We start from the raw sequence: 15155 nt of genomic DNA, 5'->3' as shown, positions 1-15155 counted from the left end.
CGAATTTCTGGAGGAATATCCGAAGGAATATTTTGGGGAATATTCGGAGGGATTCTTAGAGGAATATCCGGGAGAATTCTTGGAGGCATATCCGAATGAATATATGGAGGCACTCCTGGCGGAATATTCGAACGATTTCCTGGATAAATACCCGGAGAAATTCCTGGTGTTATATGCAGAGGAGTTTCTGCAGGAATACCCGAAGGAACATCTGGAGGAGTATTCGGAGAAAATTCTGGTTAAATACCCGGATGAAGTCCTGGAGGGGTATACAGAAGAATTCTCGGACCTTTAGCTGGAGAAATATCAGGAAATTTTTATTTGTCAAATAAGTCTTCTTATTTGTCCTATTCGTCCTATTTCCCTTCCCTATATTTTTTATTTCAATTTATATATTTGGTAAAAAAGATATTTTAGTTACTAGATAAAGATTGTCGCTGTCGTCGCTGTCCGGAACATCTTTTGCTGGCGAGGATGGGGGAGCTAAATGTCAAAGAAGGAAAATCCATACGATTTCACAGCTTGATACCCAACATGTTCCGGACAGCAGAACAAAGGGAACCGAAGCGACAATCTTTATCTAGTAACTAAAATATCTTTTTTGGTAACTTTGCTCGCAAGGCTATTGGAGTCCTACCGTCTTCTTAAAAAGCGCTCGGAATCGAAACAGCTTTTACAAATGAAGATGAAGATTATCAGAAGTTGATAAAATGGTGGAAATAAATAAAAATTTGGTTTGATCTTACCCAAACTGCAACACGTAAAATTTCTTCAATCTAGCACTAGCCCGGTTGTTGGGATAACGATATACGGCAAACAATTTCTTTTCTGAATTCACATGCTCGTCGACGGGTCTTTACAGGCACGGGTCAGCTGAATTCCGGTCGGAAACTTGATTTCATGTTGTTTCAGTTTGGCCAGTGCAACACGCCACGAGACTTTCATCAAACCTTAATTGTCGCTGAACCCGGGCAGAAACCACGAACACAATAACAAAACATAAATTGGGTTTGATTGATATGAAAGATAAAAAAACAGGCAACTATTTCAAATAATTGCAGATGGCACTTGATATCGATCTCTTATTACAAACAGCATCACTTGATCTCCTCGTGATATTTTAGTGCAAAATATTGATATTGTCGTCTGATCTTTTATCTCTTCTTATATCGATCATATCCATGTCTCATTTTGCTATCTAATCAACATTTGATATTATTGAGCTATTTTCGTATAAGTACTTGGGAATTGTAAACAAACTAGTAGAGTTCTTATTACGATAGTCGTGGGTGTTCTTATAGTTGCGGTAGTGTTGTTTTTACATAACCTACGTATTAAACGCAGCAACCCATTTGAACTATCAATTTTTTGACCTGTTATTACACGAAATAAAAGAATACAGGTTGAGATTTGCATCAAAATCGGTAAGGTATCACTGAAATACCTTATATTTGTCTCTGCTTTGCACCAATAGTTGCGGTAGTGTTCCTATAGTTGAGAGTATCATGTGAAAACAATGAGATTTGCAACTATTGGAAAACAAATTGAAAAATACCGCAACTATAGGAACACTGTACCAATAATTGGAGGTATCATTTTAGGTAACAATATTGCATTCTGCTACGATTGGTTCTTCGTTTGAAATAGAACAAATGAACTTTCGAATGTACACTTAAGGTAAGCGAAATAAAGTACAGATTTGGAATAAGCGAAGGAATGGTGGCTAAACTAGTCTAGTTCCTCCACTATTGGTTCTTTTACCATATCATGAATCGAAAAAAGATCAATGTAAGGTTAAATGAAATGTTGACGGGACTCGAAAATTTTCACATCCACTTCTTACAATAGCACACAACGATCCTTCAGCTTCCCTCAGTCCATTAATTATTTTCCCGGAAAAATCACGTTGATATTATTTTAGTTGGTTTCAATATAACGGTTTTCCAGACTTTCGCGGAAAGTTGGCGTCACATTCCACAACTGGGGATAGGTACTGCTACTCAACAGATTGAAGAAGTAGGTATTTACATCTGGTCGCAGAATGCATCCAATAAGTAGAAGTTGACAATTGAGGGTAAATCAACGTACCGTCAACTGGGGGGAAGATGATCATTGAGGTGAAGATGATCATTTGATGTGTCAGTCAAAAGTGCCAAAATTTTTTATGAAACGGTAGTCAACAATATTCTCCGTTCAAGTAATGTTACCGCTAGGTAGAAATCTGAGTTTTTCGATTATAATCATGAAAATGTATTTTGTGGAAGAAAGAGAGAGATAGTCATAAATGACGCTATTTTCGTTTCAAATATTGACTTCGTAGACTTCTTTACGTAGTAAATTCAACATTCATACAAATAACCTAGTGTATTTTGACTACTAGCTCATAATGATTTTAGTAGAGCTGTCTTGATCAACTTCACCCCAAACCAGATTACTCAAAAAATGTGTGATAATTTAATTTATTTTAACAAATGCGAACGCATTTCAGAAAACTAAAGTTGTTGATTATTGCAACGTATAGCAGTACATGTTTTGATAATATTTGTTTCGATTTAAAATGTAAACACACATTGTTATTGCATGTTTTGTCTTTAAAATGATCATCTTCCCCCCAGTTGACGGTACCACAAATCGGACATTTTTTTCGTTTTCTTTTTCATTGACATTGCATTACATTCTAGTGTTCATTAAGCTCTTCATCTCTGAGAATACAGGCAGTGAAAGTCAAGGCAGCGGTGGAGATGACAACGTCAGTTCAGTGGACGATGAAAGCCAACCAGCCCCCACCTTTATGGAAGTTAGGGATGCCATCCAACACCTAAAGACCAATAAAGCAGCTGGTAAGGATGGTATCGCAGCTGAGTTCATCAAGATGGGGCCGGAAAAGCTGACCTCTTGCATGCACAAACTGATAGTCAGAATCTGCGAAACTGAACAGCTACTGGAGGAGGCGACAAGCTGGAGTGTGAGAACATTCGAGCGATCATCGTCCTTAATACCGTCTACAAAGTGATATCCCAGATCATCTTCCGTCGTCTGTCACCATTAGTTAATGAGTTCGTTGGAAGTTATCAAGCCGGCTTCCATGACGGCCGGTCGACAACGGACCAGATCTTTACTGTACGGCAAATCCTTCAAAAATTCCGTGAATATCAGGTCCCAACGCACCATTTGTTCATTGATTTCAAGACGGCATACGACAGTATAGACCGCGTAGACATTATTGTCGGCCGAACATTTGCAAAGCTGGCAGAACTGTACACCCGCCTGAAACTTGAAGCAAGAAAAATTGGACTGGTGGCGAAGAACCGAGCGTAACAGGGTCCGCCTGGGAAGCAATGTTACGAATCCTTGCTAACGGCTGATGATAATGTTAGTCGTCAAAAAGTCAAAAAAGATTCACCACCGCACCAAATGTGGCATGTACAAGACGCTGATAAGACCGGTAGTTCTCTACGGACATGAAACATGGAATATGCTCGGACGGACATGAAACATGGAAGCACCCGGAGTATTCGAGAGACGGGTGCTTAGGACCATCTTTGGTGGTGTGCAAGAAGACGGTGTGTGGCGGCGAATGAAGAACCACGAGCTCGCCCAGCTCTTTGGCGAACCCAGCATTTAGAAGGTAGCTAAAGCCGGAAGGGTACATTTTGCAAGAATGTCGGACAGCAACACTACAAAGGTGGCGTCCGCTTCCGACCCGGCAGGTACTAGACGGCGTGGAGCGCAGCGAGTGAGGTGGGCTGACCAGGTACAGAATGACTTAGCAAGCGTGGGGCGCATTCGAGGATGGAGAGATCCGGCAACATGTTGCATTCGACGCGGATTCCTTCCTAATTTTTCGCCATTGAAAATTGGCCCAATCGGTCATTGCATTCCGGAGTTATTGAAAAAAACATTGTTTTTTTTTATTTTTCCCCATTTTTTCCTTAAAAAAATCAAAATCGATTATATTTTTTCAAAAACTGGTGCAATGCATTCAAATGAACGCAAATTAATGTGAATTGATGGATATAGCTGAATCTATCTCCCTAAAGTGCAAATTTGACCTCTCTTATGTGCTTTTTTATGTTTTCTTGTTTTATAATAGATAGTAGAACAATGTCTAATGTAAAAATAAACTATATTTATTTTTATATAAATTTCAATGAAATATGCTTTATTTTCACACGGTCGTGTAATTTTAAATTGATTTAGATTTCAAATTACCGCGCAGTCGTTTATTTTTATGCCCCAAATATGTGCATCAAAATAAACGTAAATTTACTTCATTTTTCTAGCTGTGCACGAGAAAGGCACCATCACCGCTAGGTGGATTATTTTGGTTTTTTTTTCATTTCCCGATTCGATCTCAATAATTTTATGCGAATTTTGAAAGCTGCAGAGGATTCATAGAAAGGGTAAATTTTTGCTACAGCAATTTTTAATCTGTGTATAAGAAGAGAACCTGTGTATAAGATTGTTCACATTGATGAAGTATCTAACGATTTAGGCTAAATCGCCCTAGCGACACTAGCTTACGATGTACCACGCGCCTCCACCGATTGTCCATACCAAAATGTTTTTTAGTCGTTGGCAGGTGCGTTATTTCCTAAGAGCTACCTGTTAAAATGCATTTTATCTGCTTGAGTTTACCGGCAACAGAGTTTTAACGCTTGTTGGGAGCACACACACACACATACACACACATACACACAGACATCACCTCAGGGGCAGCAGGGACTTTGTCCAAGGGCTTGACGACCCCTCCCCATGGCCACTGCGAGTTAGACCGGGACCATCGTCCCTAACCCCTAATCCCAAGGCGTCAAGCGACCCGTGCCGAGGGGATGCATGGCCAGGGGGTGAAATAATAAGCTAGGCCTTTAACGGAGCCTGTGGGGTACCTGGGCACCGTCCACAGTAATTGTCCCATACCGCGTCATGCTGGGCTCTGGCGTGGTGGACCTCTTTTCCCGAGCAACTCGTGGGACCAAAATGGAAAACCAAGTCAATTCTTCAATTAGTGGTAGTACTGTAGGCGACAACCCCTTCGCAAGAGGTGGGTTGTTCAGGTCTCCGCCTAGGAGGCCAGAGGCAATAGTCGGCAGCTCAGTGCGCAGCGCCAGCGTGGGTCACTCAACCTTCCTCTCGGCTATAAAAACGCCGGTAGGGGTTATTGACGGCCCATGGCTTGTGGAGGCGATGAACCGCAAACGCGATGGGCTTTCGGCCTTCGAGGTGGCGACGGAACAGCTGGACGCCATCATCGACTTTGCGTCATCGAAGCATAAGACCTCAAGAGGAGCTTGCAGAAACTTCGAAAGTCGATGCTGGACGCCAAGCTGGAGAGGGCGGTCGGGACGGCCAAGTGCAAACCCGTGAAATCGGTGGAGTCGAGGTCTACCCAGACTGAGGCTCAAGGATTCGCGGACTCGGGCAAGGTCGAATCGACCGAAGGCGTGCCAGCGAAGACGGTGGTGCCAAAGTCTACCCAGACGGAGGCTCAAGTATTTGCGGGTACGTCGGGGGTGACTGCTCCAACGGAGCAGACACAAAAACGGGGGAGACAGTCTCCAGGGGATGAGCTCCCTGGAGGCCGCTCCAAAACGCGGAGGGTTACTACCCCGAACAAGGGTAGTGGGGCTGGGAAGCTGAACCCCGGTCAGGTACCTCCAAAACCGGGGGAGGAAGGACCTGGAAAGGTCCGTCCACTCAGGAAAGACGGTGATAAGGGGTTACGGCAGGCTGAAAGTTCTCAGCCGCACCAGACCAGGGAAATAGAGGGGGGTGACGCCTCCTGGACCCTGGTCAACAACAAGAGGAAACCGAAGACGTCAAGGGCCGAAAAGAAGGCCCAGGCGAATGAGGGCAGCAAGAAGTCTAGGGTAGGCGCCAATCGCTCCAGGGGCGATGCCCTAGTCATCACGGCGGACGAGGCTAAGTACTCGGATGTTTTGAAGGCGATGAGGAGTGACGTCAAGCTCGGTGAACCCGGCGCCGACGTACGTCGAATAAGACGTACCCGGATGGGCGAGATGAAACTCGAGCTGAAGCGGGGCGTCTCGCAAAATGGCGCCGCCTACAAGAAGTTGGCGGAGGAGGTCCTAGGCGAGACGGTCAAGGTGAGGGCACTCACGACGGAGGTGAATCTAAGGGTTAAAGACCTGGACGAGATCACTGAAGTCGAAGAGCTCGTCACGGCACTGCGGCGACAGTGTGAAGTGGAGACGACCACCGCAGCCGTTCGGCTACGGAAAGGTCCGGCAGGGACGCAGGTAGCATTGGTTCGGCTATCTGCAGCGGACGCCTTCAAGGTAGTCAAGTTAGGGAGCGTCAGGGTGGGATGGTCGGTGTGCCCTATGGGCATATACGAACAACCCGAAGTTTGCTTCAAGTGCCTGGAACCAGGACACAAGCAATGGGACTGTAAAGGCGCTGCGGATAAGAGGGACATAAGGCACAATGCTGCACGAACCCTCCCAATTGTTTGATTTGTTTTAGCAAAGCTGCGAACAGCAAGCACCCCATGGGGGGGTTCAATGTGCCCGGCGTTTAAGCGTGCTGCAAAATCAAAGTGCAGGTAACGCAGCTGGCTTGCTCGGTCTCGCCCGAGTGTTTGGTGTGCGCAGGTTTAGAGGAAACGGCGGAACACGTGTTGTTCGTGTGTTCACGTTTTCGCGCAATGCGTGACCACATGCTTGCCACATGTGGTCTGGACACTACCCCGGACAACCAAGTTCAGAGGATGTGTAAAGATGAAGTTGGCTGGAACGCCGTTTTATCGGCTATCGCCCAAATCGTCTCGGAGCTACACAGAAGGTGGCGCGTGGACTCAAGGATGGCTAGTTCAGGCGCAAATAAGAGGTGATCCAAGGGATCGGAGTCGGCTTCATGGGTCATACCGGTGGTCATGCTCTGTGGTCGAACTCGATCCTTTTATCGAACAAGTGGCCGCGCGAAGAACAACATGGTATCGTCGCTTTCGCGGCGTCGGTCAACCGGGCGGGTTCCGAGCCCGAGGACGGAAAGGGGTCCTCGTCAAGGCTGGGGCAGGCGTAGGCCTCGCGTCGGCAAGTCCCTCTGTGTGCTGGCAACAGGCCCTATCGCAGAATGGTCAATTTGGGGTGCACGCGGCACCATCATTCTTGATACCAGTCGTGCAGAGGGAAGCAGGCGCGAAGTCCCACCTTCCGAGGACATAGGGCGTGGTAAGGCCACCTGGAAAGCCGGCAACGCGCTGGCACGATACCATGGTGTTCGTCTAGAAAAGCGAGTTACGATGTTCGGTGCTGCGAGGACACGCAGCTAACCTCGAGGGTGCGTTGTGCACTGGCCCCCCTTTGAAGCATTACTTTCTGGTTGTACCGAAGGGACTATGGGCTTGGCGGCAATGGAAACGGTTTAGCGGGTCGGGAATGTAGTCCTGCCTCCCTCGGTGATCCCTAACCCCGCACTTCCTGGTCAACCCAGGATGTCTGTTGAGCAGATTCCCCCTCCATTGTTTAGGAAGAAAAAAAAAGACATCACCTCAGGACAAAGCTAAGTACTCGGACGTCTTGAAGGCAATGAGGAGTGACGTCTAGCTCGGTGAACTCGGCGCCGACGTACGTCGAATAAGACGTACCCGGATAGGCGAGATGATCCTCGAGTTGAAGCGGGGCGTCTCGCAAAAGGGCGCCGCCTACAAGAAGTTGGCGGAGGAAGTCCTAGGCGAGACGGTCAAGGTGAGGGAGCGTCAGAAGGGATGGTCGATGTGCCCTGTGGGCCTATACGAGCAACCCGAAGTTTGCTTCAAGTGCCTGGAACCGGGGCACTAGCAATGGGACTGCAAAGGCCCTGACAGAAGCAATCTCTGCCGACGCTGCGGTTTAGAGGGACATAAGGCACAATGCTGCACGAACCATCCCAATTGTTTGATTTGTTCCAGCAAAGCAAGCACCCCAGGAGGGGTTCGAAGATGACGCGAAACGAGAGGGTCCAATACAGTTTCGTTCGTTTTGCCCTCAGTCGATTTCCGTGCAATAATCCTTTTAAATTGCACTACGAAGACTGATGCCAACTATTTCTTTTCGAAACCCTTCGACAGCGACGCGTATATTTGCAAAGGGTTTTTGCATTTGACATTATAAGCAACCACGTGGACTGCCCAGAGCTTTTGCAGCAAGTTAACTTCCATGTTCCTGCTCGTCGCTCCCGGAAACGTCAGCTCTTCCAGTCTGTTCGGCATTTATTGGTAGCAAAGCGAAATTCAAAACTAGATTAAGGCATTTTTTAGTTAGCTTGTAAGTACTTGTTACTTAAAAAAGCATTTTTGATTCGATGGTTTAACGATAGGTAATATAAACTAATGTATTATGAAACGATTGACAAAAACTAAAATAAAAGTATATATACACCTATGGAAATAATTATAACACCACCGCTGGTTTTAGATACAAAATGGTCATGTTTGAGGATCAATATCTCGATTTTTACCAATTAGATTAAGGACATATTTTGCATCCCAGACCAAAATGACCTGAATTTTCAATTAATGATTGCTATTCTCCACAGATTCTTTTACATTTCCCTTCAAAATATTGTGAATATTTACTGCTAACTGTTGTTGCTTTTGAGGGATGACGTACTTTCGTCGAACAGTTGATTTGCAGTGGTATTATTGTTGAGCCAGGTGTTGATGAAGGCATAAGCAGCAGCCAAACGATAATCGCCAAGATAACTATTGATCTCACCGATTATCCTGGTGTTTTAATTCAGTGTAATTAAAAAACGACACGACATCGTTTCAAAACTAGATGAAAAATGGTTTGGTTACATCGATGCAGTCAATCTCGTCCATCGCTTAATCGCTGGTCACACTGAGCAGTCACCTCTGTCAAGCCCGAACAAACAGACAATTGATCCGATGATGGTATTGTGGATTAAACGAAGCCGCCAAACTCCCACCACACTCGAGGTTGACCATCATCGAGGCAAGCCGTACATTGTTGGCTGACCACCACCGGTGCGGCACCGTCTGGATTGGAGTACCGGCTGGCTATGGCTGGGGATGATAGGACAGGAGAAAACCTATCGAAGAAAAATGTCAATAGCGGCTAGCCGGGATAAATCATTTGGGATGATTTTTTTACAGGTTTCATGTTGAGAAATTATTCGAATCACCCATTTTTATACGTAGCGCCGAATATTTATTTTTTAAAGATCTTCGTTTATCACATTTTATTTTACCGGAAATATGAAAACGAGAAAGTGAAATAATTTCAAACATACTGCTGCGCTGGTACAAGTGGTATTAGGGAAAGCTAATGCCAAATCATCCAACAGACAACCTTCATGCATGTACTGACCAAATAGACGATATCTACTGCAGATATTCCAAACAGCAAAAAGTGAGTAGAAAGGCTCCTACACACAAAAAACGACCCAGGAATCCACTTTTTAATCCACCACTTAAGTCCCATCCCGTGTCGTCCGAGTTCAACAACGGACAGCGCGAGCTGAAATTGGTTACATACGTCCGTTTTAACTGCTCAGACGGAACTATAAGGGTGAGATTTATCGTCCGACGACCAATGCAGTGTAGTGGATTTAGCATTTTTTTTTCTCTCAGCATAGCGGATTTTCAATCGTCGTCGCTGACGGAAGCAAGCCATCTAATATCAAACAGTCACCCGTAGGAGGATAAACAGGAATGGAAGTGAACAAAAATTGCCATGACACAGGATGCCTTTCTAACTCGATTGTGTGAATAGTGGTGTTGCACGCAATTGCGGTGTAGTTTTAATTTAGGGCTTAAGCGTTTGGAACAAATGCCTTTGCGGGGACAAGATACGTACTCACTCTTGTAATTATTGCAGCGTAACAAGATTTTGCACTTCCATTGTGCATACATTTTTCACCCCAAATGGATTTCTGCAGAATGCTTATATTATCAAATATGATCCTATGTTCATAGTACGCGGATCCAGTGTTTCGAACACTTCACCTATTATTCCCATTATTTTTATTTTCAGATATGTCACAGTTTGGACTCGGAACGGCCAATTCACACTGGAGTTACAGCTCTACAGGTCCGTACTCACCCTATTTGACATCCTGCACCACTCCAACAGCAGCTCAGTTCAACAATCCAGCTCTGGGCTTCACCTGCTCCAGCGGCGAACAAAACGCAGGCCAAGATTTCACCAGCGCCGGAAGAGACTGCGTACCAAGTAAGTAATGATACCCGATTTCCATGATCGTTCATTGCCTAAAGATCGATTACCCGTTCACAACAGTGCTCCCGGATTCGACGGCAGCCGACTTGGACCAGCACCTCAGTAGCCTAGTGGGAACCCAGCAAACCGCTCAAATGACTCACCCCAGCTTGATGGCCGCCAATGGGAGCAGTAACACTCCGGGCAACGGTACCAATGGTGGCGTTACGTCACAAGCAAACACCATCACAACAACGAATGGTTCAAATGGACTTCTGGTTCCTCGCTATCAAAGCAATTCTAGCAACAATGATTACACTCTTCACACTAGTCAAAGCGGACCACGAAGTCTCAGTGATTCCTCTCAAGCGGAGTCCCCCGTTCAAGAAGACCTCCTGTCGTCAAACACACCAAACCTCGGAGGTGCCGCAAACCAAAATTTCTCCAGCTTAGTTGTTAACCAAAGCCAATCCAATTACGGCACAAGCGGTGGCAGTTGCAATGGTTCACTCTACCCAGTCCTTCCTGCTAGTCTGCTGTACTCCCAACTGTACACGGCAGCCAATCAAACACACGGCTTCCACAACCATCCGCTGCAGAACAGTCATGCAACATCGCAGAATTCTTCTATGCACGCAGGAGAACTACAAAGTGTGATGGACCACCTGACATCATCGACAGCAAACGGTGGCAGGCAACATCCGAACCTTATGGCCAACAATCCGCACACTGACCTTTCCCTAATTGGAAATTGTGGTGCGATGGCTCGAGGCGCACTAGATGAACCAGGGGCGAGGGCCTTAGCAGGAGGTCGCGGTGTTCCACCCCAAGGGCAAGTCCAATCCGAAAACGGGAACTCCGTTTGGAGGCCATACTGAGGAAAGCTTCAACCGTAGGGCTTAAGTGCAATATAAATAATTTTCCAGAATATTTCTGATTGTTATCTCCAAAGAATATGTTGGCTGTTCTCTAGTTATGTTGATATTTGATTTTTTTTTCTTTTGAAACGCTTATTTTTCTTCGACAATTGTAAATAACAAACGTTTTCAGACAGGATAGCATTTGAACCCACGGTTGATGTACACTAAATTCTGCATGTTAATCCGTACTAAGATATGAGTAGTTAAAGCGATGCTAAACTTTACAAGATTGTGAGATGGTAGCGATGTCTCTAATTGTCTTGTGATATGGAATAAAATGTATACCATTGTAAAAACTATTTCGTGTAATGGTGTTTTCAATTGAAAATAAAACTAAAAACGCAATGAAGGCTCCTGCCAAAACATGTCCCAGGCAAGCAAATCCGATGTATTTGTAGTTACCAATAGATATGCAGCTCATCTCGTTCCAGAACATCTTTTATTTTCTATTGAGAATAAAGTCAAGTCGAAACTGTAGCCAAAATGTAGAAAAATGAAACGAAGCTCATAGAAAGAGTAAAATAACAAAGCAGGACTGTGTTTCCTATCTAGATGTGGAATTTTATCAAATTAATGGTAGTGGTGCATGTGAAAATGAACAACGGTTACAACAAACTGTGTGACATGTCTGAGCTCATCAATTAGAAGAAAGTAGTGAAGAAATTTCTCATCAAAGATGTTTTTGGATATTGTAGGAAATTTGTATTTCTACACTGTAATATAAATGCTGTGAAACGATTACCAAATAAATGCTGAAATCCAATCCTAACATTGTGATTTTTTATGTGAACGAAATCCTCATTTATATATGGAATGGTTAAACAAATTTACTCGGCATCTTTCGATTGATATATGTACGTGCAACAGTTCCAGAGTTCTTTGCCTTCGCTTATTTATTGAGTTTTTTTAGTTTTTCGAAATGTTATTTCTTCTGGAAATACTATTTGTTGTTAATTGACTCCTTATCCACCTAAGGGCAAAATGGTCCTTAAAATATGTGACAGTGTTCTGCATCTCGCCCATGTACTGACTTGCTTTTAAAGATACCAAGCGTGCGTTTTATTTTCCTGATTGTAATGTTTTACCTACGTCTTTTCGTCCAATTCTATTTAGAAAAAAAATAATAACTCATGACTTTTTTCAATTGTAAAGTAAAATAATATATTTAAATTTGTTCCAAGAAATCAAATCGTGGAAAAATATTGAAGAAAAACATATGTGGAGTAGGTTGGGGCAACATGGGTCGCTTAAGGCGAACCCTCAATGTCTCAAAACAACATTTTTGACGTAGAACTACGTCTGTCTTTTCTATATTGGGGTACACTTTGCGATTGCAAAAAATTGAAAAACGTCACGAAAATATGATAGACTTCGATCGTTAATATCTCAGCCGTTTCTCGATGGATTTTCAATTTTCTTGGACCATTCGATCAAGGAAGAGTCAACGCTTCATACTTGATGTACACTGAAGTCGTTTGTTACGCGTTTATTTTTTACAGGAATCGTTCTTTAAGCGATTTTTTTTTCACGCGAATTTCTGGATTTTCGCGGTTCATTCAGACATATTTTGGGATTTACGCGGTTTTTTACGTTGTTTCAATTTACGCGGCCCATATCCTCCGCGTAAAAACCGACTCTAGTGTGTTACAATATCTGTGTATGATAATATTTACTATTAAAAACTTGCGACATTTAGCACTCGGTTTCGGTGAATCAGTCAATCTCGTAAGTGCATTGCAAGCTTCTTCTTCCATAGCACTACATTCCAACTAGAACTTGGCCTGCTTTTCAACTTGGTAATCTATAAGCATTTCTTTAGTTATTAATTGAAAGTTTTTTATGTCTGTGCTTATGCTATCTTAAATGTGCGTTTTCCTTGGAAAGCTTGGGGGCGTTTGACGGTAGCTTCTTGCTTACGTCGTTGATGCCAGTAGAGGGGCTCGGAATCTTCTTCGCTGCTGCAGTGAATGCGTTCTGGTAAACTTTCTTTGGCTCGGTTTTGCTGATTCGTAGGTTTCTACCGGAGTAAACGCTAAGTCCGACGCAATTCACGAGGAGTAATAATAAGTATTATCAATAACGACATTAAAAGCCTAGCTTTCGCAATGGGTTTTTCTGTAATGAGCCACCAGGGGTTTAGACTGACTTAGTAGTTAGCTAGGGTTGTGCTTTTCAAATTTTGGAATCGATTATCATTTAAATGTGAATTTAACTAATACCAATTTAATGTCAATAATAAAGTTCAATCGGATGTTTGGCATTGTGTTTTAGTGTTATGTAGGAAAATAAGTTAAAAGTAGCATTTACCAATGCTTCGAATCGATATACAATTATTGAACGATTCTTACTCTCTAGCGAGTTTTTATCAATTGATAATGAGGATATGTGAACGCTTGAGAGTGTTGTTCATCCTCGATTATTTGAAAATTTAATTTTTATCTTCCTTTTCTAATGTTGGTTCAAAAATTATATACATCACCAGTTTTCGTAATGCTCACTCAATCTCAGGAGCATAGGATAAACAACGAAAGCAGATACAGCTACGTAGTTCAACGTCACCTTTGCGTACAACCCGATTGGGCTGCACCTTTGAGTTTTTATTTACCTTTTCAACATGGATCCAAACAAATAGCTATGAAATAACTAAAACTACACTTTTTAGTTTATTTTAAGTAAAAGTCTATTTTTCTGTCAATCAAAAAATATCAGGGTAAGCGGGGCGAAATTAATCGTAGCGTAGCAGACGTAATTCTGACGTATTTTTTTTTAAATTCCGCGATCGTAAATTAAGTGGAACGTACAAACAGGTAACTGAATAAAGTTTTCGAGGTTTGAAACATAATTATATGAAAAGAATTCGTAGTGAACGGATGGAAACATCATGTAGCGCGTATTCCGCGGCAGATACGAGTAGACGTGTGGCGTCTACAGGGTCCACCATTTCATCTAAGGGACATCAAGAACTCAAGGATACAAGAACGCTAAAACTCGACTGAAGAAGTAGTCAAACGATGCAGGAGAGCTATAGCTGATCGAAAAAAAAAAGAAGAGTTGTGTACAAGACACGACCGCAAGGTAAACGTTGAACAACGTAAGGCCATTATTGTGATCAACTTTTCTGCCGTCTCTAAGCGATTGTGTTTTGTACTTTGCCGAAATTTCTTTTCGGATCAGCTTTTTTTTTGTATAGAAAGATGTTCTGGAAAAGAATCGATTTATTTTCGATGATGGGCCTTTCCAATCACTAACAGCAACAAAACCAAATCAAAATCTAGAGAAAAAATTTCACTTGACTGCTACTGATGCCGGTCCCAGCATCGGCAGCAGGAGAAATGCCGAAAGGAAACACGGATCTTTTTATACTCAGATAAAATGAAGTGGTGGGCTTGTAACTTACATCATTCTGATGTCCGTGTTAGTAATGCATGAACGGAATTGATTGGTTCTGAAATTTGACATTTTTAATACCGCCATCGGGGGTGACAATGGGTCATCGCTCTCACCGGCAGCCTGAAGGTAAGATAGCAAACTCGTTCAAAAAGGTCTCTTATATTTAAGTCTTCTTACCTTCAGATACATTCAATCTATTCTACAAGCATTCTAAGTACTTGAAACAGTGACCCATTCTTACTCCCATTTGACCCATTGTCACCCCGACGACGGTAGTTTATCGTGAATAATCTTGAATTTGACAAATTGAAAGTGGCAAATTGCTGTAGAATTTCCGTATCGATTCATATATAAATGTCCAAAATCCATCGAAAGATAAAGGCACTGTTAACGTTCAAAATCTCACATGATTTCGCGACGGTCCCCAATTTTGGATTCTGATTTGAATCGCCTTCCACCTGATCGATCTACCTTGCTCGTGGTGCACCTCGCCATCTTGTGCCCGCCGGATCGCTGTCAAGATCCATTTTCAGAAGTGCTTCGGTCTACCATACCGCGGGAGGCTGCAAAGTGTATGCATCGTTGGCCATTGTCATTCGATACGATATGTAGACTGTCCGGTCCGATCACTGGTCTGTAATTTCCTCAATTCCTACCTGAGAGT

The 15155-nt window shown here is 43.4% G+C and overlaps 1 protein-coding gene across 4 annotated transcripts in view; it reads left to right on the top strand.

Moving 5' to 3' along the window:
• LOC134205554 (uncharacterized) overlaps positions 1 to 11856 on the top strand; it is a 189413-nt gene extending 177557 nt beyond the window's left edge. For all 4 annotated transcript variants that reach the window (XM_062680883.1, XM_062680884.1, XM_062680885.1 and 1 more), the window contains exons 5-6: positions 9999 to 10196; positions 10263 to 11856. In XM_062680883.1, coding sequence (XP_062536867.1) covers positions 9999 to 10196; positions 10263 to 11059 — 995 coding nt within the window. In that variant the 3' untranslated portion in view covers positions 11060 to 11856. The remainder of the gene's footprint in view (positions 1 to 9998; positions 10197 to 10262) is intronic.
• The last annotated feature ends 3299 nt before the right edge of the window (positions 11857 to 15155 follow it).

The sequence above is a fragment of the Armigeres subalbatus genome, chromosome 1 (assembly GCF_024139115.2).
Source record: "Armigeres subalbatus isolate Guangzhou_Male chromosome 1, GZ_Asu_2, whole genome shotgun sequence".
Lineage (NCBI taxonomy): Eukaryota > Metazoa > Arthropoda > Insecta > Diptera > Culicidae > Armigeres > Armigeres subalbatus.
This window is presented reverse-complemented; position numbering and strand designations above follow the sequence as displayed.